Here is a 23,811-nt window from a genome sequence, read left to right as displayed (position 1 = left end):
CAGTGTGATGCTGCAGCTAGTAAAGTGAGCAAAATGCTGGCTTGCATCTATAGATGCTTATCAAGCAGATCCTGAGATGTCATTCTCCCACTGTACTCAGCCTTGGTGAGGTCGCAGCTGGAGTACTGTGTCCAGTTTCGGGCTCTGCAATTCAAAAAGGATGTGGAGAAGCTTGAGAGGATGCAGAGGAGAGCCATGCGCATGATCAGAGGTTGAGAAAACAGACCTTATGATGAGAGTCTGAGAGCAATGGGGCTATTCAGCCTGGAAAAGCGCAGGCTCAGGGGTGATCTGGTGGCCACCTATAAGCTTATCAGGGGTGCTCATCAGGATCTGGGGGAACGACTGTTCACCAGAGCCAACCAAGGAACGAGAAGATCGAACGGTCATGAACTCCACTGTGACCGGTTCAGGCTGGACACAAGAAAGAACTTCTTCGCTGTCTGAGCCTGCAAGGTTTGGAACGGACTGCTGCCAGAGGTGGTTCAAGCACCCACTTTGAATGCCTTCAAAACACATTTGGATGTTTATCTTGCTGGGATCCTATGATGTTCCCTGTTGATTTCCTGCCCCTGGGGCAGGGGACTGGACTCAATGATACTCTCCCATCCTAGTATCCCATCCTAGTATCAACTTACAAAATGATATATACGATAAAAATTAAGAATCCCTTATGCCTACCATACTTCAGCTACTTGATTAATGTACAAGGATAAGGAAATGTATACACAGAAGAATAATAACTATGCAGATATGTTGCCTAGAGGTGTTCTATGAAGCTTTGAGGATGGCAAGTAAAAGCAATTTTCATGGCCAATGAGAGTTTGAATTGAAGAAGAAAACTATGGTAGTATGTTCTAATTCCTTTTCAGATATCCCTTCCCTTTTTCCCTACCAGTATTGTTAGAAGCTGTTGCTTGCTATAACCAACTCTCTGCACCCCTGCTTCCAATTCCAGGTTGGTCACTTTTCTTCTACATTACCTACAGCTGTGGCTCTCAGCCTTTTTGGACCTGCAGCACACCTCACTGGATTTGAGGCACCCCTTCATGGCTTCTGTGAACTGAGTGGCACCCAATTTCAAAAACTATACACACACAATATGCAAGGAGGGCTGTACAGTATAATAATTACTATAGAAATAATACTTATATATTTATAGCCACTCCTTGCAGATAGGCTAGGAAGTGGGGGTAGGAGATTGGCCAGGCAGGGACAAGCCTGACCCTTCACTCATCTTCTTATCTCCTCACACCTCAAGGTACCTTTCAAAGGATATGGCAGCATACTAGGATCCCTCAGTACTCTAGTCATAAAATTGCTGGCTTAGGGTGTAATAAGAATTTTCCAATTAAAGGACAAAAAGATATTATAATTGGTTAAAAAATAAACCTGCAGAGAAATTAATTCTTTGCAGCTTTTTTAAAAAAAAAATGTATATAGAAAGCATTACAGGAAGAGCTACACTGCACCTACACAAATCTTATTTTTAGATAGTATGTTGCTCAAGTGAGCAAATAAGAGCTTAATTGTTTGCTAATGCTAAGGTCTTAAACTTCAGATAAATAGCTTGACTTTTCAAAACATATTCAATTTGAACTATATATAAATATAAATAGCCACTTCAGTGTCAAAGAGACTCTACCATTATGACTGCCCACTGCTGACACTTGAAAGGAAACAATTTGTGGCAAAAAGCACATATTCCTGAGGCAACTGAAGTGTGTCCCTCAAATCTCTTGCTGCCCATCTTATCTGATGCATGTAGGAGGACTCTTGGTGAGACAGGGCCTGATCCTGTACCATTAAAGTCAATAGGAATTTTTAAATGGACCTCAATAGGAGTGGGTTCAGGACAATTATTTCCAAATATTAGAGTACTGGTAAGTGGACGATGCATAACTGTGCACCTCTTGCCCTGCTGAAGCTGATACCTTGGCCTGTATCCTGGAAGACTGCCCACATGATACAGCTCACAAAAGGCACAGGAGCTGCCCCAGTCCTTAAATGAAGACAAATCCTGGTAGATCAAGATCATGAGAGTTTTTCTATGAGGGGTTTTCTTCTGTTTCTTAATATTTCTAGCTACTGAGGAGCATTTTTGTGAGTAGGCATTCTTTTAGATTACTAGCATTTTTTCAGCCACCCTTTTTATATCAAATGTCACATATTGCAAATATCCGATATATAGTACATGCAGTATGCACTTCCTCACTTTTTTTGCAACTGATAGTACAGAATCTGTATTAAATAAGTCTACCCAGAATATAGACATAAGTATGGCAGGTCTAGAATTTTGAGAAGGGGGTGCACATGGTGAGGTACATCAAATATGAAACAATACATTATCTTCTGTTAGAAATAAACCAGAAGATTTACAAATATGCTAGGGGCTTAGGCCTGTATTATTCAGTTTAAGAGTGAAGTAAAAACCAATGTAACTTGACTGGAATGAGTTAGAAACCATCTGCAGGGCTGTGAAACAGGAACTTCATTACCAGGAGCAGCTAACAGGCAGCAGAATTGCAGAACAAAAGATAGCTTGACTGGTGAAACATCAAGATCATTAAAAAGAAGACAGTCATTAACAGGGATCATGTACGCTATAATAAGCCATGAAGTCAGTTGACTCCCTCAGCACTGTCCGTCTAGAAATGCTGCTGTCACTGCCAGCACCCCTCCCCGCCCTGCCCGGATGCACTCTTGCAATATTTGTGTGCACCTCCCCTCACCCCTGATCTGCCTCTGTACAAAACGTTTTATTCCTGCCATGCCTGTTATCTCTGAGGCAGACAAAAACATCTTAAATTTTAACTTTGCAAACAAGTAGATAATCTAAGGTTTCCATTATTTTCTTAGAAGACTTTTAATGCCTTTGGTATACAATCCAATAGTCAAATTTAGAAAATGCAGACTCTAGATATGTTCTGAAATTCTCATTACCAGACAAAATGAAACATTTTGCAAAACTCTACAAATCAAAATGAGATATTAGGCGAAAAAAAACTGTGTTGAAAAATACATAGATCTCTTACTCTTGTTGGACATGGCTGAGCTGCAAACGTGTGGAGTTCAGTTCTTTCTCCAGCTCTTGCAATTCATAGTTCTTTGTGCTGGCAAATTCTCTCAGCTGCCTTTCTTTCTCAACTGAATCCTAGAACAAAATACAGATATCACACTCTTGGACTACTGTGCCTTCAAGTTATAAAGCATTCCCTTGGCATTTATGAAAATCTGTAGGTTTCTCCAATGTAGCAATAAAGAATATTTCTGAAACAGTGATTCACCACAAAAATGGCAAAAAATGTGATAAAGAAGCTGCTGGTTCAAACAGCAATTTCTTTGTTGTCCAGAGACAAATTTAACATGTGGTCAGGTCTTAGACCCTCCACTATCCCGCAGTGCTCTGCTCTCCTTTTCTCCCTCACAACAATGAGCTGCCCTGCACACATTGTCCACTGAATAGATGGACAGCAACAGGGACAAGGCAGCTTGCAGTGGTGGCAGGGGACATAACTAGGAAACAGAAACACCCCAGTCAGCTATTTCCCAGTCCTGAGCTGCTTATACACTTTTAAAATTCTGGGAGAAGAGGCAAGGGGTCAGAGGGAGCCAAGGAGCAGCCCCCTATCACCCTCTGACCAGAGAGCATGAATTTGTTTGGCTCCAGCCAGGGGGGACTTTTAACTAATGGCTGCCCGTAACACTTTATTTTCTGTAATGCTATAAATTTTGTAGCACTACATAAATAACATCTAGAGGAGGCCACAGAGAGCACAAGACAGAGAGAGAGAGATTAAATTACATCAGCAAAAAGTTATGCATTTGGGGTGCTTCTCATTTTCTTTGCCATTTCATTAGAAGACATGCATTGTAAACAGGCATACAAACCCATATCAAACTTTGGTCCACAATTTTTCTTTATAAACTCTTACGTCAAAATGTTCCAACAATTAATTTTGAGCTTTTTTTAATTTATGAATTTATTTTTCATACATTATTTTATAGGTGAAACAGAAAAAAAAAGCAAGAGGTTTTTTAATTTTATAAATCTATTACAATTGAAAAGAATGTTTTTGTACATGTAACTGTCTGAGGACCTCTGCTTGGTCCAATACAGGTCTAAATAGACTAGTAGTTGTGTAATGGTCTTTAATTCTCTTTTTAAAAGTGCTCATTTGGAGTGCAAATGCAATTGAAAAAACTATTATTAACACCCAGATTCTTTCTATCACCATTTTCAATTTAACCATCAAGACAGCTTAATAAAACATATCCTAGCTCCTAAGGATGTGATGTTTCACTTATTTGGGAGAGATATTCCCTTTAAATTTTAAAATAATAAACTAATAACATTTTAAAATAAAATAAAAAATCAGGAGGATTAAGCAGACCCTGAAATACCAGTCTTCAACATTGTATTTTCTCACATACAGCGCATCCCAGGATAAGACAAGCACCTTGGCCACTGACAGACATGGAAGCAAACAAACAAAACCCAGTGCTTTACCAAAAGAGGAGGCACATCAGTCTGACCTGAGTCCCTAGCATCTGTATAGATCTTACACTTCAGTAGGGCTTTTGGGCACTTTTAGCTAATAGCTGATCAATCAGCTATTAGCTAGAAGTGCCAAAAAGCCCCGTTGAATCGTGCAATCTATATAGACATTGGGTGAGCCAGGTCAGACTTGACACACTTTCTTTTCTGGGTATGTACTGTGCTTGGCATGGGGGCATGCCAAGATGAAAGTAAAGCGCTGGATTTTGGTGGGGTGGGTTTCACATCGGTAAGCAGCCCTTAGAGGCAGAATGGCAGATCTTATAACCCTGAAAGGCAGAACGAATTGAAAAGATCTTTCCTGGGAGTAAGCACCCAAATAATAGCACCTAGGGAGTTGAAACTGCTCATTGCTCTTCTCCTTGTGGAGCGTGCAGAACTTACTTTCACTTCTGTCTGGTAAATGGCAGAAACTGCTCTTATATTTTCTCCCATATAATGGATACTTAAATTTCCAGCAGCTGGTTTTTTAAAAAAGGTGTGCGCTATATGTGAGAAAATATGGTACTTTTTCCTAAAACTGACCATCAGCTAATATAATTCTTTTCTTCCAGAGGATCTGCCTCTCCAGTAGAACTGTCATTAATGCCATTTCTGCTTTAACTTCTGCTGAACAATACATTAAATTTAAGGAAATATACATCACTGTTATTCTTGCCTTTAATGCTAGGATAACTATAGTAGTATGAGTTATATTAATTGCCATTAAAAACAAAAAACTCATACAAATAACGTAAAAAATATAAATGCCAAGAAGAAAAAGAAATCACAACTGAATGGCATGACATTTTCATGGCCACTCCTCTTTCAACCCCTCCACAGTTCCTACAAAAATGCAAGATCAGAACTAACATATATATCTTAACCTTGATATATACATTTTCAGAAACAGCCCTTTTCTTCAACAAGACAAAATACTCCATTAAAAAAACAAAAAAAAACAAAAAACACTTTTCTTTGTGAAACAGCATAAGCCCTAGTTTGCCAGTCTGGTTAAATTAACTTCAATGACTTTTTTCACTTATCTCTTAAAGCTACTATAAAAATTACCTAATTGTTTTAACTGTCACAAGGCAAACTGTGAGAGTGTTAGACAGTTATTAAAAGAGATTCTTTCTTAATTGTAGGAAAGCTTTTAATCAATGTCATTCTATTGCCTTAAAAATGTGCATACCTGAATGAGAGAGAGATTGGTTTCAAAGGGCCTTCCTGAAGCAGTACTGGAAAAACAAGTTCCAAGCCATGGCAAAAGACGAGATTTTATTGTTTCTACACCTGCATAATGCCCACCTAAGATAATACATAAAACAGAAATATGTGAGAAAAATGCATAAATAAATCCTTAGCCAGCATTAAAAAAAACAATGGAGTTGTATGAACTAATTACTGGGGCCAAAAACAAAAACACTCTCACCTTCTCGGGCTGTTTGACTGAGGATGGTGAAGAGTTGCCCCTGTATCATGGAGTTTATTTCTATGATTTCACAACATCGGTTCAGATTCTGATCACAAGAGTTAATCTGTAAAGAAGCAGCATTCAAATATTTGATATATTTGGTATTTACCTCTCTAAATAATTCTGGTTACAGTGTACATTGAACATGACATCAGAAGTTTTTCTTAGATTATGTCTGCAGTTGGTTTTTTTTAACAATCAGTATACCATAGCTGGATATTCACATGCTCTCAATATTGAGAAAAGCATGTAATGATAATAATTAGATCAGAAGGTTTGGAGTCAGACTTCCAAGTTCTGTTCTCTATCGAGGACTTGGCAGATGGAAATCACTTACATGACTGTCTTAGCTTCTCCTATACATAAAGTAGGTATAATAAGATTTACATCTCATAGAAATGCCATGAAAATTTACTACCTTTTAAAAACATTAAATAGGCCATTAAATCATTAGATATAATGCCCTATACACATGCCAAGTATGACTCTACATGTTACATGGAATACACTGAGCAGATTATTTTGTTGTTTTTCAACAGTGGCTTTCATGTGATTTCATGCAGCTTTTTGTGTACCAGAACACAATTTGACCAACAGAAGCTAGCATTATGTCCCTGACACAAAAAGCATTAAAAAAAAATATAGAAATCAGTCAGCTAGCTCAGAGATTTGAATGCATGCCTCAAATGAAACTGAAATCTTTCCAGGCCACTACCGTTGTTACTAAAACTGTAGTGAAGAGCTCTACCCTACTACCTCATTGTTCTATCACCGCATGTCACCCAATCACATGACTCAAACACCATCTTCAACTCCAACCTTTGTCTTCATCTTCAGCAATATCTAAATCTTGTAGACTCTTTGGCCACATTCAGATGAGCATGACCATGCAGCATGTAATGCTGCAGACATCTGCTGCACTACATACTGCATGTTCAGCTGTTTTCTGCGCCACAAGGAAGCAGTATGGGGGGAGGGGGAAAGCGACCCCTGGATATCCAGGGATCAAAAAAAAAAACCACATGCAAAAAAGGTGGAATGGCACATGTGGGGGCAGTGCACTGCAGCTGCCAGCCAGGCTCCAAGTGACAAAATTGCCCCAGCTGCAGCCCTGGGAGGGCCCCGGTATCCTAGGTAAGGCTGCTGGGACCAGACTAGTGCTGGCCCCAGCCTCTCCTATCCCACCCAGGGTAATCTGCCATGTGCCAGAGCATGCATGGCATGGGCATTCCCCAGGAACAACTAGCAGTAAGAGACAAGGTGCACCGCCATTTGTCCCCAAGGAACCAAACATCCACGCTCATCCAGACATGGCCTTTCATACTATCAGAGTGTTAGAAATGGAATATTGTTAGAAATGCGCAGCTTGCATCTTGCACCTGATAAGAAAGGAGTCTTTGGCAGTATTTCTTTCTCCCCCAGTCCTGCCTCAGTCTCTCTCCCCCCTCACCCGCCTCAGTCTTTCTCATGCTGATTGCAGGAGCTAAAATTCAATTATCTATGGCCTTGAAGTGTAAACTTTTGGCGAACTGTTGTAGTTTTTGAGCATGCTTAATAAGCTGATACATATTTACCTCTCCACCCTGCATACTTAAGTAGCTAATTATACTATACATGCGATGTATGTAATGATGTAACTACATGTATGTTTGTATGAAACGGAAGTAGCTGTAAGAGTTCCAGTGTCTGCACACGTGCTCAGGAGAGAGAAGATAAATTCCGCCTGCAAACACAATTAGTTGGTCAGAAGCTGATTTGGGCATCAATGCCCCACTCTGACCTTGTTCGCAAACAAATACATCCTTTTGTACCGGCTGATGTTTGTGTGTCTGTGATTTTTGCGGGCCTCCAGAGAAACGAACCGCTTTGTGCAACAAAAGTGTTGGATAAAACCTCAAGGGTCATCTAATATGACTCCCACTCAAATGCCAGATGCAGCATTCCTAAACCATCTCAGAAAAATACTTATAAAGCCTACTCTTGAAAATCGCCAATAAAAGAGAGTTTAAACAAAGTTCCTGATTGTTTGTGCCATTGTCCTATGGTTCCTAAAGTTCAGAATTCCTGTGTGTGAACCTAAAACCACTCTGCTACAGGTTCATGCCCTGACCTCTGTAGAAAAAAAGATAAATTTTCTCCCTCTTCTTTGTGGCAACCTTTCAAATATTTGAAAATTGCTATCATAACCCTTTTATTCTCCTTTTCTCTAAACTAAACATACCTAGTTGCTTTCTAACAACTCAAAGACACAGCCTTCCCTTTCCATCCACATAGCTAAAACCCCTATCATTATGACCCTACATCAGTAATTCTCAACTAGTGTGCCACAGCACCCTGGGGTACTCTAAGATTCTTTTAAGGGTGTTGTGCAATATTAGCACTGTTAAGTGTAAAATCATCTATGCATGATTCACAAGATGAACCTAGAGTAGGGGCAGGCAATTATTTTGGGCGAAGGGCCGCTTACCGAGTTTTGGCAAACTGCTGAGGGCCACATTTCCCTTTCCAGCACAGGGAAGCAGGAACAGCCCCATGGTCCCAGGCCAGAAGCCACTGCTAGGCAGGGGTTTCTGGTTGGGGGGCAAGGGCTGGGTAGACCTTGCTGCTGGGTCCTGCCACTAGCTTCCTGTGGGTCCTACTGCCCCTGGCTCCTGTCATCTTTGACAGGCACTTAGGAGCAAATAAATACTAATTTTCTAATTTTTTAGGGGCCCCATGAGCCACATAGAATGGTCTGGTGGGCCAGATCTGGCCCCCAGGCCCTATTTTGCCCATCCCTGACCTAGAGATTTCTAATAGGAATCTATAGTGTCAAAAACATTCTGACCTGTTGTGGGCTTTCTGAGTTCTTTGCAACAAAAGAATTGGTCTCTCATTTTTCCGTTGTCAAAAAGTGAGCAAGAGGTAAGAGCTGGTATTTAAGGGGTGCCTTGAGTCTAATGAAGTTGAGAACCACTGCCCTACATCTTGATTACTACAACTTCCTTTTTGCTGGCTATGCCACATACAGTCTTGCCCTGATCATATCCATCCAGAAAACTGTGGCAAAAATAATTTTTCTATCTTGTTCCTTTGATCATGTCATCCCTCTCTCTATGTTGGCTCCCTCTTTTGGTTCCCTGTTCTTTATAACCTCAAACACAAGTTGTTTGTCTTCACTTTCAAAGCACTGCACAGCCTGTCCTCAGTTGGCCTCTTATGACAGCCTCCATAGTCCATCTGTTAAGATTTTCAAACACTTTCTCCTTTGCCATGATGGAAATAGAAAAACTTAACAATGTTAAATTAGTATTATAGTATGACTACTAAGTACCATGCTGACCTACACGGCCTCACTGTTTCCTTGTATTCCTCCATCTGTCTGCATCTAAATGCTGACTCTTGTCTCATTATATTGTAAGTTTCTGAGATGGGTACCACCTTTTTTGTTCTGTGTTTATAATATAACATGACTATGTCCATCAATTCTTTAGTTCAAATTTTGCATCTGCATAACAGTTGGAAAGGAGGTAGGAGACTGGGGTAGGATTATTATGAAGTGAAAATAAAAGTTGGATACCAATCAGCTGAATTAATTAACAAGAACGTTTACATGGACTTTATGGTCTTCTTACTTTTAAAAGACCGTTCAAAAAATCATTCCATTTTTGCTGTCAGAGAGCTCAAGAACTTTCCACTTCTGGGTGCACTGTAGCCAGCTACTATGCGCAAGATATGGACTGAGATACCAGAAAGCTAGTTGCTGATAGCAAAGCCACCTTTGAAGGGGAGCCTCTCTGCCTCTCTCTTCCCTTTCTTGGAGGAGGGACCCTTTCCTTTTGTAAGGAGGCCCCTACACGCTCCTAAACAAGGTGTCCATTATATGGGGCAGACCCTGAGCTTTCTTTATTCTTCCAAGAATTTCCTTCAAGGAAGAAAATCTAGCAAAACTTCCTCTATTATTCCACCCAGCTCTTGGTTCTGATGGACTAGTACATGATTCAGAAGACTCTGGCCATCTAATGATAAAACTTTGATCCAAATATATTCCAGTTTTATTTGAAGTTTCTGATCGCAGTACCATAAATTTGTCCAGCCAGGCTCTTGTCAAGAGGGTAGATAACACAGTTAGTGGAAACTCCGGGAATATCTACTGTTCCCTTAGCCTTGCACAACCATCCTAGCCTTGTAAAAATGGTCTACCACACCTTTATCAGAAAGGGAATACAAAGAAATGGAAACATTGTTGGATAGTGTTCCTTGTCCTAAGAATCTCTTAATTGTAAGTTACATTTCTGAACTGTTTTTAACTGTCTTTAAAAGTTTCTGTAATAACTGAAGACAAGTAAGATCCTATCTTCTTCAAAATCATTGCCTGGCATTTCTAATAGTGGAGCTGTAATTAGTATCAGAAGAGTCCTCTGAATCCAATAACTGCTTCTTCCCAAAGTACAAGGAACTATAGGTAAAAGAGGGGAAATAAAATAGAGAAAGGAAAATAGAAAAGCAATAAGAACAGAAAGGAACAAAGAAGAGGGTGTTGCTGAGAGACAAATCTCAGGAAAAACAAGTACTGAAGCAGGAGCTAAAGCACTACAGATGAGTATCAAAGTGCTCAAATGAGCAGCTTCATATATATAGTACAGATTCAACAGTCCCAAATGCAGGTTGGGGAAATGATAGTTAAAGATATCCAGATACAGTTGCTGGAATTTTGAAGACACAGGAGCAATGGCAGTCTTCCGTAGGGAGGATCTTTGGTGTCCAAGGCCAAAAAATAACTAGCTGTATTCAAAGGCCTGAATGTACATTCAGTTGGTGGCATGTGATGATGCTTAGGGGGGGTGGGGGTCTGGCTTGTGATCCACTCCACTGTCACTGCCCTGAAGGGCTAAACAATCTTAATTAGCTCAGGGAGTTCCTCCAGTTCCTGTTCTTACTGAAACCTGTCTCTGTCCTTCTGAAATTCCCTCTGCAGCTATGCTCTCTTGTGTTACTCTGTCTGTTACTAAATTACCTTCCTCAGAAAGATCCCAGAAAGGTGGCTGGAGATTCTGCTCTCACTTTTCTCCCACCTGTAACTCTTCCGGCCCTCCCTATTCATTAATTTTCTTCAGACTGCCATCTTCAGGCCACTCTCCATCCTTGGAGGTTTTTAAGACCCAGGTAGACAAAGCCTTGGCTAGAATGATCTAGCTGGGGGTGGTTCTGCTTTGAGCCGGGGGTTGGAATAGATGACCTCCTGAGGTCCCTCCCAACCTTACAATTCTATGATTTCAGACAAAAAGTGCTCCACTTTAAATTGTCTGATTTTTGTGCCCTTTCACTGCATTGTTCCATATTTTAGGTTATTTATTTTAATTTAATAGAAGAAAATATGAATTTTAACCAGAGTTTAATCAATCCTGTCCCCATGGCTATTTCAATCAACTATATTCATTTAAAATAATCATCTTTCAAAACCTATGGAAGAGTAATACCTTCATACTTGTAAATAATATTAAAAATGTTAAACCCCCTCTAAGTTACTTCATTCTCACCTAACCAAGGTAAGCAGAGCCCTAAACAGACAATAATAAAAATACAGTGCCTACTACTGAAAATTAACAAATAAAAGGGAAAGTTTTAGGGAGGACAATGGAAAGGTCATCTCATTCAACTCATCAACCCTTTTTAATGATTTATACTGCTCTCAGTCCCATGCTTTTCCTCCACAATATTTGTCATAGGCACCACATACCAAAGATAATTGAATAGCATATTTATTTGAATAGAAGATGACCCTGATTATAAGACACCCCCTTACCCCCCAACAATAATTAGATTCTATATATGGACAATTTATAAATGTGTTATACTTTTCCAGGTATAGAATCTAATTATTGGAGGTTTGCCTTGAATTTGTCCCCTTCCCACTGCTACAGGAGATAAAATAAATCTGGAAGGTCAGGTAGCCTCTTTGCTCTCTACTTCCCCCCAACCTTTTCCCCCTGGCAACCGCTTTCCCTTCTCTTTACTCCCAGACCCTGCTCCTCTGGAGCACATAGAAACAAGGAACAAATGTGAAAACAATAACCACAAAATTAAACATGGCTGTAACCATTTGCATATAGTACCCCTACACTTTGTTCACCCCAAGTTGATGTATGTTACCTTTTTTTGAAACTGCTGCAAGCATTGACACACGTAGTCCATAACCACACTTTCAAGCAGCACTTTAATACCTGATTATATACAATACAAACTATTTTCATTATTGTCTTGTTCAAGGCCAAATCAGCTCCACATTCAATTGGGCAACACCCAATAGTTAAGTTCCAAAATTCAACTGAGCAGAGCTCAATCATGTCTATGTGGCTTTACCACTGGGCAAATACCTCCTTCCTAGATCCGTTGGTCTAGGGCTTCGGATACTCTACAAATCCAGGCAGGCATCTTACAAGCAAGCAGGTAGGCATCCTACATGCAAGTCCCAGGCCTAGAGATCTTAGGGTTCAGATACTCCCAGTCTCACTTGATCCTAGCCCAAAAGACTGAGAAGCGAGAGAGAGAGAGAGATGCACACATACACCACACCCTATATATACATATATACACAAACATAGCTAGTAAAACTATGCATGACATCAATCCAAAGTCAAAAGGCTCATGATTTACCTTCTAGATCATTAGGCTGGACCCCACCAGAAATCGACAGCAGGGGTGGGCAATTATTTGGGTAAACGGAACACTTAAGCTGTTTTGGTGAGCTGTTCCAGGCTGAGTCAGAAACTTCAGTCCTGCAACAGGTCACCAAAACTCCCCAAGTGGTTTTACCCGATGCTGTCACCATCCAGCAATCCCAGCCCTAGCCCTGTGGTCTCCATAGAGACTGGCCCAGGACCACTGTGGGAAGGGTGTAGTCAGTGGGTTGGATGGGATGGGGCCACAGGCGGGTGGGAGTGCCGTTTGGGAGCAGGATGGGTTGACAGGGCCAGGACCAGTGCTGGGATCAGAGGGTGATGATAGCACAGGGCCAGGGCCTGGAACACAGCTAGAATCCACTCTTGGCATGTCCCTGCCCACAGAGCTGGCACCCATCATCACTACTCCACCCTGGGACTCAGGCGCTTGCCCTGCGTTGTCACTGCCCCACAATCCCAGCACCAGCCCTACCTTCCAGTCCCGCTCCCAGACACCATTCCCTGCCCACCCATGACTCCATCCCACCTGACCAGCACAGTATGCCCTGCCCATTCAGGTGCCAAGCTGCTTCATCTAATGCCCCCAGCACTGGGTGCAGGGTGGACAGGCCAGGGAGCCCCAAGCAAATCATCTGTGTCCAACAGCAGCAGCACTACCAGTGGCAGCCAGAAGGAGCTGCTGCCACTAGGCTACTAGGAAGTAGAATTCAGCTGCCATGCTGCCCTAAGCCCCGTGGGCCCAGAGGGCAGTGGGACCAGCTACACATGCCATGGCCTGGGCTGCCCCCCACCCTGTACCTGGGCCAGGAAGAGCCAAGGGACAAGGGATGGGCAAAACACAGCCTATGGCCTGGAGTTGGCTTGCTAAGGGATTTTGTCTGGCCTGCAGTGGGTCCCCTGGCCCTTCCTAACCTCCCAACCTTCCTAATGCTGTTAGTCAGCAGCGTTCCAAGCTATGGTGACCCTACAGCTGTTAGGGTAGCTTGTTGTGTTTTATGCTTTAAAGCGGCACCTGATTATAGAATGGTGAATTATAGTAGTGTGTATAGTTAGCCTTATTTAATCATTGCTTAAGTTTTGTATAGCCTGATTAATTTTTTTATTTTGTTTATCAGCTAGCTGGCCTTGAGTTGTTTTTGTAGAGCTCATAGTGCTCATTATATTATATCTTTTCTTTTTTACCACTGAGTTCTTCTAACATAACATAGCAATGGCCTTGTTACCAGCCCAGATTAACTGAATTTGGCACTAACCAGCTGAATCAGAGGGATGAAATAATTGAATATGTTAATGAAAGATGATAAGGGAGACCAATGGATAATGCCCAAAGTAAGACACCAGAAAAAGGCCAAATTAAGAGGTGTGCTCATGATGGGGCTGTTGAACAAAGGAATATGCTGACAGGATAAAATATGGACAGTATGCTGACCGCAGAGAGACCAATCCAAAACTGAAGAGTCAAAGGAGTGAAGTTGAAGAAAAGCATAAAGGGGGCAGCAAGGAAGTTAAGCATGTTGGCATCATAAATCCAGCCTTCAACAGCTGTCTGGACCATCCCAGCCAACGACACAGCCTTTGCTTTCAGGAACTGATTGGCTGCCTTTTCTATTGAGCGAAGTAACATCTGGGATTGGGTGAGATTATTGTACTGAATGTATTTCTCTCTCTGAATACAGAAACTGCCAAGATAGTATCTGTTGTACTAATAAAGTTAGATTTTGATTTTAGGACACTGAGTTGTCTGTGTTTGTATTTCACATTCCATTTAAGGATTAACTGTGCTTTAATGATTCCTAAGCACTATCTGGGGGACAGTGGTACTACCACAGCTCAGCACTGTTCAGTATGTGTATTAGGGCTGTGCAAAGTTTCAGTCCCTGATTTGATTCGGCCCAGTTCAGAGGCCTAATCTCCAAATCTGAATAGAATCAGAGGACCCTCTAATCTCTCCGACTTGAATTAGAACCCTCCAAATCGATTTGGCCATAGAAACAGCTTTAAATGTTCTAGGGGTTGTTTTTTTTTACATACCTCAAGGTACCAGGCGGCTTGTGAATGTTGCAATGCTGGGGCACATGGAGTGTCCTGCAGGCATGTCCGGGGCTTCCCAGCACACTCAGCAGCAGACCCAGAAGTGCTTCTGGTCCACTTCTGGCTCTGCTGGAAAGTGCGTGGGGGGGTTCCCCCCCCAGTTTAGCAACTGGTGCTTCCTGGGTCTGGGGGGACACCCAGGGCCCCCTGCAGCTGATCATTGAGCAAGGAGGGTGTGGGCCCCACCCCCCCCAAGCACTCTCCAGTGGACCAAGAAGTGGACCAGAAGTACTTCTGGTCCACTTCTGGGTTTGCCACTGAGCATGCGGGGGACTCCCCCCAGCACTGCTGTAGGACACTTCATCTGCCCCAGCATTGTAGCATTCATGAGCTTTGCCTGGTACCTTAAAGTATGTAGAAAAAATATTTAAAGATGTGTCTATGGCCAAATCACTTATTCTCTGAATCAGCATCGAATCTTCAGATTCAGATTCAGCCGAATTGAATTGGGAAAGTGATCCAAATCAATGAATCGTTTCGCACAGCCCTAGAATTTGGCCATCTTGCTCATGGATTGAATCTTCGGGAAAAGGACATAGTAAATGTGAACACAATGAAGACCATATTGGCGAAGTGCAAAGTGATTGTGAAGGTATTCAACAATCATCATTTTGCTAATCAGACTTTGAAGAAATTACGGAAAGAGAAGCAGGGGAAGGAAAGTGCACTTTTATTGCCAGGAGAAACTAGATGGCACTCAGCTACAAAGTGTTTACACAGTTTGGTGCACACAAAGAACTGTTTGCAGCGTGTTCCAGTAGATGACACAGTATCCCAGATTATTCCCGTGAACATTCGGAAGCAGATTCTCGACAACTATGTGTTTGAGGTTCGAGTTCAAATAGCATTCAATTTGCTACTACCAGTTTCAATGGCTATCAAAAAACTTGAAGGAGATGCACCAAGCAACATTTATCAGAAGATGAATTATCTACTGCTGTCAATACAATTATGGAAGTAGCCAAGTATGTCCCCAATATCGACAAAGTAGCTATGATGACAGACATTGCCAAGCACCACACAAAAGATAAACTTTGGAGCAAAGACATAATTTGCCAGGCAGCAGAGAATATGTCTCCTCTCACATGGTAGAAGGGATTCTGTAACACCTGACTGTTGTCCAGGATTGCTCTAAGCATCCCAAGCATTCCACCAACAACAGCTTCTTTTGAACGGAACTGGAAGGCTTTCAGCTCAAACGAGACAAAAAGAAGAACAGACTAACAAATTAACACACCGCTAAGCTTGTTTCTAATTCTCAAAATCTCTTGCTTCTGGATAATCAGTCAGAAGCACAATTAGTGAAGAAGATGCAGTGCGTTAAGTTGCCTTTGCCCATAGACTCATTGATAAAACCATCCTCTAGTGAAAGAGAAAGTGGTTCAAGCAGTTCAGAATCAGATTTGCCTCAATCTGATTCTGAAATGGAACTAATAAGTCGTGCAAGTGATTCTACTGATAGTGACAGTGAAACTGGAGGTGCTGCAATGACCTTGGTGGAAGAGAGTTAAACTGTATTGAAGTAGATGAGCGAACAACCATGGCATATCATGCACAGTTCTTTGGGTGTGATAAAAATTAGTGTGTCAAGTTTTCAATGCCTTTGTTTTTTTGTACATTTAAACAAACAAAGGGAAGTACATGCTATTATGTATTGTATTTATATTTTTACAAGCATTCCAATAAAAATAATTTCTATTCACATAAAGCTTTGAATATAACATTTAAACCACATTGTGTGCTGTATCTAATTTTTTTCATAAAATAAATATCTCAGTTCAAATACTTGTTAATTTTATGTCTCAATAGCCACATGGGGGTATTTTTTTAGTTGTGTTTACTAAATAGAAGTAAAATAAACAGGCTAAATCAGATCACGCTCTATTTAGGGCATCAGAAAATTTTCTGAAAACTTTTCCAATTCAAAGTTTTCCTGAAAACCCACATCTCTGCTGTACAGGGCAGCACAGTTTGGGCCAGAGGTGAGCAGCTCTCAGCGTGGTGAAAGAACAGGTTAGAGACTACTGGATGTATACAAGTCCATAGGGCCAGACAGGATGTATCTGAGGGTACTGAAGGAGTTGGCTGATAGAGTTGCAGAGCCACTGGCCATCATCACTGAAAACTCATGGCAATCCAGAGAGGTTCCAGATGATTGGAAAAGGGCAAACATAGTGCCCATATTTAAGAAAAAGGAAGATCCAGCAAACTACAAACCAGTCAGCCTCACCTCAGTCCCGGGAAAAATAATGGAGCAGATCCTCAAGAAATTCACTTCTAAGCACTTGGAGGAAAAGGTGATTAGGATGAATCATCATGGATTCACCAAGGACAAGTCATGCCTGACCACCCTGATTGCCTTCTCTGATAAGGTGACTGGCTCTGTGGATGCGGAGAGACCAGTGAATGTGTTACACCTTGATTTTAGCAAGACTTTTAATAAAGTTTCCCACAACATTCTCACAGGCAAGCTAAAGAAGCATAGGTTGAATGAATGGACTTTAAAGGTGGATAAAAAACTGGCTGGAGTATCAGTCTCAGAGAGTAGTAATCAATGGCTTGATGTTTAGTTGACGGCCAGTATCAAGTGGAGTGCCCCAGGAGTTGATCCTGGGGCCAGTTTTGTTATCAACGACCTGGAAGATGGCATAGAGTGCACCCTCAGCAAGTTTGCAGATGATATCAAGCTGGGGGGAGTAGTAGATACTCTGGAGAATAGGGCTATGATTCAGAGTGACCTAGACAAATTGAAGGATTGGGCCAAAAGAAATCTCACGTGGTTCAACAAGGACAATGCAAAGTCCTGCACTTAGGACAGAACAATCCCATGCAATACAGGCTGGGCGCTGACTGGCTGGGCAGCAGCTCTGCAGAACAGGACCTGGGGGTTACAGTGGACAATAAGCTGAATATGAGCCAGCAGTGTACCCTTGTTGCAAAGAAGGTTAACGTCATACTGGGCTGCATTGGAGTGTTGCCATTAGGTCAAGGTAAGTGATTATTCCCCTCAGTGATTCAGCACTGGTGAGGACACATCTGGAGTACTACGTTTTGGGTTTTGGGCCCAACACGACAGAAAGGATGTGGACAAATTGGAGAGTCCAGTGGAGGGCAACAAAAATGGTGAGGAGGTGGGGGACATGAATTCTGAGGAAAGACTGAAAGAACTGTGCTTATTTAGTCTAGAGAAGGGGAGACTGAGAAGGGATTTAATAGCACCCTTCAACTACCTGAAAGGGGGTTCAAAGAGCTAGACTGTTCTTAGTGGCGGCAGATAATAGAACAAGGAGAAATGTCTCAAGTTGCAGCCAGGGAAGTTTAGTTTAGATATTAGGAAAAAAATTCACTAGAAGTGTAGTAAAACACTGGTAAATGTTACCCAGAGAGGTGACAGAATCTCCATCCTTGAAAGTTTTCAAGACCCAGCTAGACAAAGTTTTGGCTAAGATGATCTAGTTGGGACTGGTCCTGCTTTGAGTATGGGGTTGGACTAGATGACCTCCCAACATCGCTTCCAACCCCAATTTTCTATAATCCCATGAAGAGGAAGTTGAAATGTATTAATGTCGTGGCTTACCATGACTCGGGAAAGAGTTGGCAGTGAGGAGGACTGCACTTATTCAGAAGGGTTGTGCTAACATACTTTGTGGTAGGACTTAGTAGGGGAGATACTGTGATCATGGGTTTTGGCCCAAGTGATTTTACTTACGTGGCAGGAGAGATCCCCTTCTTCTCAGCCTTGAATGACTTGGCATAGTTGATGATAGAGACCTGACCATTGCATTATAAGCAGATACCCCTGTGAGAGCCTATTAAAAAAAGTCTCCCAAAGGGAGGAGCTTGGCTCCACAATTTATGACAATGGAAGATTGCTCTTGAGTTGTTCCTGTAGCTTGCTCCTTTGGCTTTTTGACTAGGGGCAAGTGAGACTAGGGGGCATGTGAACTCCAAGGTCTCCAAGCTTGGGGTTTGCATGTAGGAAGCCTGACATGGATTGGGGAATATCGGAAGCCTCAGCTGAAGAGTCTGGGAGATAGGATACTTGCCAGTGGGAGCACCACACAGACTTGAATGACTAAGCTCTGTTCAATCAATAGAATTCAAACTGATTTGGCTGTTTTGGCCTAAGACATGAAATTAAAGGGTGGTAGGTTCTCATAAGCATCTCAGCCTTTTTCTTAGGATCAAATGTAGCATTTTTGGCACCAAGGGGAAGGTGTCAGCGCTGTCTCGGCCTTCCTGGTGCCAGCTTGGTATTGCAGTACCTCCAGGCCTGGTGCCAGTTCCCTGTGGAGGGAATACCCACCTCCTTTTTAAGGGTCACAAAATAGGTTCCCATCAGCTTTTTTGGGACCAGAGGAGGGTGCTGGAGCTTGCTCTGGCCTCTCTGAGCATTGGCTTGCCAGCCTGCTATTGCAGTACCTCCAGGCCAGTGCCCTCATATTGCAGTACCTCCATTCCACTACCCATTCCCTCCTAGGGCAGCAACTACCTGATAAACAATGTATTTAGTGAGATGTCCTTGTATGTGATTATAACAGGGGTGGGCAATTATTTCAGGTGGAGGGCTACTTCATGAATTTTGGTGAGCAGTCGAGGGCCGCATGGGTAGCCCCACCCCTTGACAGTTGTCCCACTCCCTAGTCACCATCTTGAGGCCAGAAGTCCTACCCCCTAACCCTACCCTTTGCCACTGGACATCCCTGCCTTTGCCCCTGGAAGTACTCCTTTTGGGAGGGGGTAGTAGGCCTTGGAACTGGAAGTTATACTCCATCACATGGTCTATGTCAGGAGTAGACTAGAGTGCCAAAATACCCACAATGTCTACCTTGTAAGGCGCTGGAGTGCTGGCATGCCAAAAAAACAAAACTGGGGCAGGGGGTATGTGGTAGGATACACTGCATATTTATATAGTTAATAATCATAAAAGTTTCTGTTTTATGGTAAATACCAGGTTTTCTAAAAATTCTAGATCTGGTAACCATAAATAAAACTTCATAGAGGGAAGAAGGAGAGGGAAGAGGGAGGGAGAGAGGGAAGAAAAAATAGAGGGAAGAGAAGGGAAAGGAAGGAGGGAGAGGGAAAGAAAGAGAGGCGTGGAGAGAAGCAGGTAGACAGGGAGGCCCTTGGGAAGGTGGCAGCTGGAGGAGAGGTGGGGCCAGGAGGGGAATGGGGACTGCCTCAGAGCTTCTCGGACTGGGCCACATCTGGACCCCCAGCAGCACCCAAAGTGGAGCCCGGCCAGACCCACACAGCTCTGTGGGAGGGGGCGCAACCACCCTGCCCTGCCCACAAGAGGATGCTGCCTGGCAGGGGCAGGATGCTGGGCTTGGGAGGCTCCTTGCTCAGCTCTGTGCACACTGGGCACAGCACAAGTGTGCACTTACCTCCACCAACCTGGCCCATCCAGTCCCGAGCAGCACATGGCCCAGCTGCTGCTTCTCCTCGCTGGTGCTGACTCAGCCAGGCCTGTCGCATTCCGAGCAACACACAGGGAAGCAGCAACTGGGCCAGCTTTGCTGCGTGCTGCTCAGGACAGGACAGGCCACCCACGACAGCACCGGCGAGGAAAAGTGGTGGCTGAGCCAGCTGAGCTGTGTGCTGCTTCCTAGCATGCTGCTTGGCACAGGCTCAGCCATGGCTTTTTGCCCTTCTGGTGCCAGCCCGTCCCAAGCAGTGCAGGGAAGAGGCACATGGCTCAGCCGCTGCTTCTCCTCGCCAGTGCTGCCCCGGCTGGGCCTGTCCAGTCCTAAGCCACTGCAGCAAAGCCAGCCTAGCCACTGCTTCCCTGCATGCTGCTTGAGATGCAACAGGCCTGGAGAGGAGAAGTGGCGGCTGAGCTGCATGCTGCTTGGGACCAGCCAGAAGAGGTAAATAGAAGCCGCAGCTTTGCTGAGTGCCTCTCAGGCCTGGCCAGGTCGGCACTGAGGAGGGGAAGCCATAGCTGAGCTCAAGCAGTCCCCGAGCGGCACGTGGCTCAGCCACTGCTTCTCACTGGTGCCAACCTGGCCAGGCCTGTTCCAACCCCCTCCCAAGCAGCAAAGCCAGCCCAGCCACAGCTTTGCTGCCTGCCGCTCAGATTGAGATGGGCCTGGGGGGCTCAGCACCAGCGAGAAGCAGCAGCTGAGTGGCACGTGCTCCTGCCACTTCTCACAGCAACTTCCCGCCCTGCTGCAGCAACTTCCCGCCTCCCCTCCTCCCCCCTCTGCTTCCAGCCTGGCTTGGGAAGCACCAGGGGTTCCCAGCCACTGGGCTGTTCTAGAGGTCCCTCCCCTTCATCCAATATTACCTTACTTTCTACTTGGATGGGGGTGGGAAGCCACTCCAGGATCCGCAGAGGCTTCTGGTTTGGGGCTGAGGATTGGGGGGGGCGGTGGAGGTGGAGGTGGAGTGGAGCCAGGCTCGCCTTGCTGCTCCATCAGTGGGTCCTGCTGCTGCTGTCCGCCTGTCATCTTTGACAGGCAGTAAGGGGCAGATAAAAATTAATTTTCTAAAATTTTTAGAGGCCCCATGGGCTGGATAGAATGGGCTGGCGGGCCGCATGCGGCCCGCAGGCCATATTTTGCCCACCCCTGGATTATAAGATGAGTATCCCTGGTACTAAGTTACAATGGTAGTAACGTTTCAATTGTGCAACAAAATAGTTTTAAAAAAACAGCTGGTTTTTTTTTTTAAATCTGTAAAATAGATTTGCTTGTAGGCAACAAGGCAACAATTCTAAGTTTGAATTGAAGATGAAGAAGTCTGATTTGCTTTGAAAATGGAAGTGCACACATCTGTACATAGACCTGGAAACTGATACACTCTACCCTGGGGTCGGCAACATTTTTAGCTGGAGTGCCAAAATCCACGCATCAGCTTGGCATGCCAGAAATGGGGGAGCCACAAGGGGCCCGATCCTCATTGCTGGCAGTGACTTGCATGCATGCCTCCCAGTGGACAGCAGGGAAGGGGCCAGGGTTGCGCTGCTTGGGCCCCTTCCCTGCCATGTTCTGTGAGCTGCGCATGAACTCACTGCTGCCACAGAGCCAGTGCCAGGGCTCCAGAGCCCAGCACAGCTGTTTGCAGCCTCCTGGCTGCCTTCTGTACCTGGCCCAGGCTTGGGGCAGCTGTAGCAGGCAGCTGCAAGTTTGCAAACAGTGTGCTGGGCTCTGCAGCTGTGGCACTGGGTCCATGGCAGCAGCAGCTGCCCGTGCCTCTGGGGGAGGAGCCAGGGTTGCACTGCCCCTGGCCCCTTCCCAGCCATGCCTCCACAGGTGGGCATACAGTTGCCACAGCCACAAAACTGGTGCCAGAGCTGCAGAGTCCCAAGCAGCTGTTTGCAGCCTCCTGGCTGCAGCCAGCCCAGGCTCTGGGCAGCTCCTGGCAGAAGCTGCCAAGTCTGGGTCAGCTGTGGTGTGCCAAGGAAAATGGCCTCACGTGCCATGCTTTAGCATGTGTGCCAGGGCCTGCCGATCACTGCTCTACACTGCAGTGAGATACAGGTGAAAGATATCTTCAGAGTCTAAATGCTCAAAAAAATCATGTTCCATGTCTATAGCAGCAACAGGACAAGGACCTTCTCACAAGAGGCCTTTGAAAGCCCACAAGCTGTTGACCATTGTTGTGGTGTGCAGTCCTGCTGCAAGAAGACAATTATTCCATGTCTAAGGTTTTGTGGTCTTGAGAAGGAACATACCCTTAACATTTGCTACACTGGGCGTGTCCAATGCTGCACCTGTACTTGGAAATCTCCTCAGTGGTGGTTTTCAACCTGCAGGCCCTTGGGGGGTCTGCTGACTATGGCTAAGGGTGCCATGACAGAAGAATCAAAAGTATGTGAACCCCCATTGTTACAGCTCAGAGGGGTCTGCACTTCCATTCAAAATGTTTTAGGGGTCGGCAAATGAAAAAAAGAAGTTGAAAACCGCTGTCCTATAAGCACCGCGGGTCGGACGGGGCCTCAGGGGTCAGCTGGGTGGGAAGCAGGGGGCTACCCTGCTGCTCACCTCACCAAGCTTTCTGGAAAGCATTTACGCGCTGGAGGGAAAAGCCCTGGTCCGACAGCGGGCGAGGACCGGGCCAGGGCCGGTGGGTCCTGCAGGCGGCGCGGCGCGGCGCGGCGCGCTGGGAGGGCCCGGCCGAGCTCGCTGTTCCGGCGGGAGGCGGCGGCGGGTGTCCCGCGGCAGTGGACGCGGGTAACGCTGGCAACCAGAGCAGCGCTGGGAACCGGCGTCCTTAGCGACCGCTTCCCGGGGCTCAGCGCCGGGCTCTGGCCCGGGAGCCGCCTCCAGCCGCTGCCCCTACCTCGGCTTTGCGGCGGGCGCGGGGCTGGAGCAGGCGGCAGCCCCCGCACCCGCTACAGGATGCACTCACGTGGTAGTCCTGGTACCAGCTCTCCAGCTTGTCCTGCAGCAGTCGGCAGGTCCCCTGGCTGACCAGCCTCCGCAGACTGTCGGCCATGGCTCCGAGGCGGCGGGACGGGGACGGGGACTGGGCTGGGGCGGGAGCCGCCGCGCTGCCTACGCGACTAGAGGTGGTGCTGCCCCCGCCGCCACCCAGCGCGGCCTTGGGCACGCGCAGCCAGTGCTGCTGCTGGTGCTGCCGACCCCGGGCTCAGCCTCGCCTCGCCCGCCCGCGGCCGCCGCCGCATTTATAGCCCGCGATTGTGAACGGCGCTGACGTGCGCGGCCCGGCTGCCAGGGACGCCGCAGCTGCGCCGACCAGCGCGTTTAGTTGTAGCAACGCGAAGGCCTCCCCCCCACCCGGAAACGCCTGCAAGGTGCAGCAGGACCACACGCAGCCGCCCAGTCCCAGCGAGCGCCCAAAGCGGCGGCCCGGGCCCTGCCTGGTTCATCCTCCGTGCCCCTGCCTCGCAAACGGTGGCCCCGGGCAGTGCGAGGGGACCGGGCAGCAGCTCCGTGGGGCATCCAAGCAAGCCCTGCTTTGGCTCCCGCAGGGAGACCGCTCTCACTTGGCAACAGCCTCTGAGCCCCAGAGAACAGGAACCAGGAGTCCTCCAGGCAGCGTCTGCCTGACCCCCTGGCAAGTGTCCGGCCCTGCTG

At 45.3% G+C, this 23,811-nt stretch overlaps 1 protein-coding gene across 2 annotated transcripts in view; it reads right to left on the bottom strand.

The window, feature by feature from the left end:
* Nucleotides 1-23,464, bottom strand: part of SPATA18 (spermatogenesis associated 18) — a 50,275-nt gene extending 26,811 nt beyond the window's left edge. For both annotated transcript variants that reach the window (XM_090035917.1, XM_090035918.1), the window contains exons 1-4: nucleotides 23,123-23,464; nucleotides 5,973-6,078; nucleotides 5,733-5,848; nucleotides 3,036-3,154 (exon numbers count right to left, since the gene is read on the bottom strand). In XM_090035917.1, coding sequence (XP_089892043.1) covers nucleotides 3,036-3,154; nucleotides 5,733-5,848; nucleotides 5,973-6,078; nucleotides 23,123-23,209 — 428 coding nt within the window. In that variant the 5' untranslated portion in view covers nucleotides 23,210-23,464. The remainder of the gene's footprint in view (nucleotides 1-3,035; nucleotides 3,155-5,732; nucleotides 5,849-5,972; nucleotides 6,079-23,122) is intronic.
* Between the last annotated feature and the right edge of the window lie 347 nt (nucleotides 23,465-23,811).

The sequence above is a fragment of the Crocodylus siamensis genome, chromosome 2 (genome assembly GCF_052110815.1).
Source record: "Crocodylus siamensis isolate JL-2025a chromosome 2, ASM5211081v1, whole genome shotgun sequence".
NCBI lineage: Eukaryota > Metazoa > Chordata > Crocodylia > Crocodylidae > Crocodylus > Crocodylus siamensis.
This window is presented reverse-complemented; position numbering and strand designations above follow the sequence as displayed.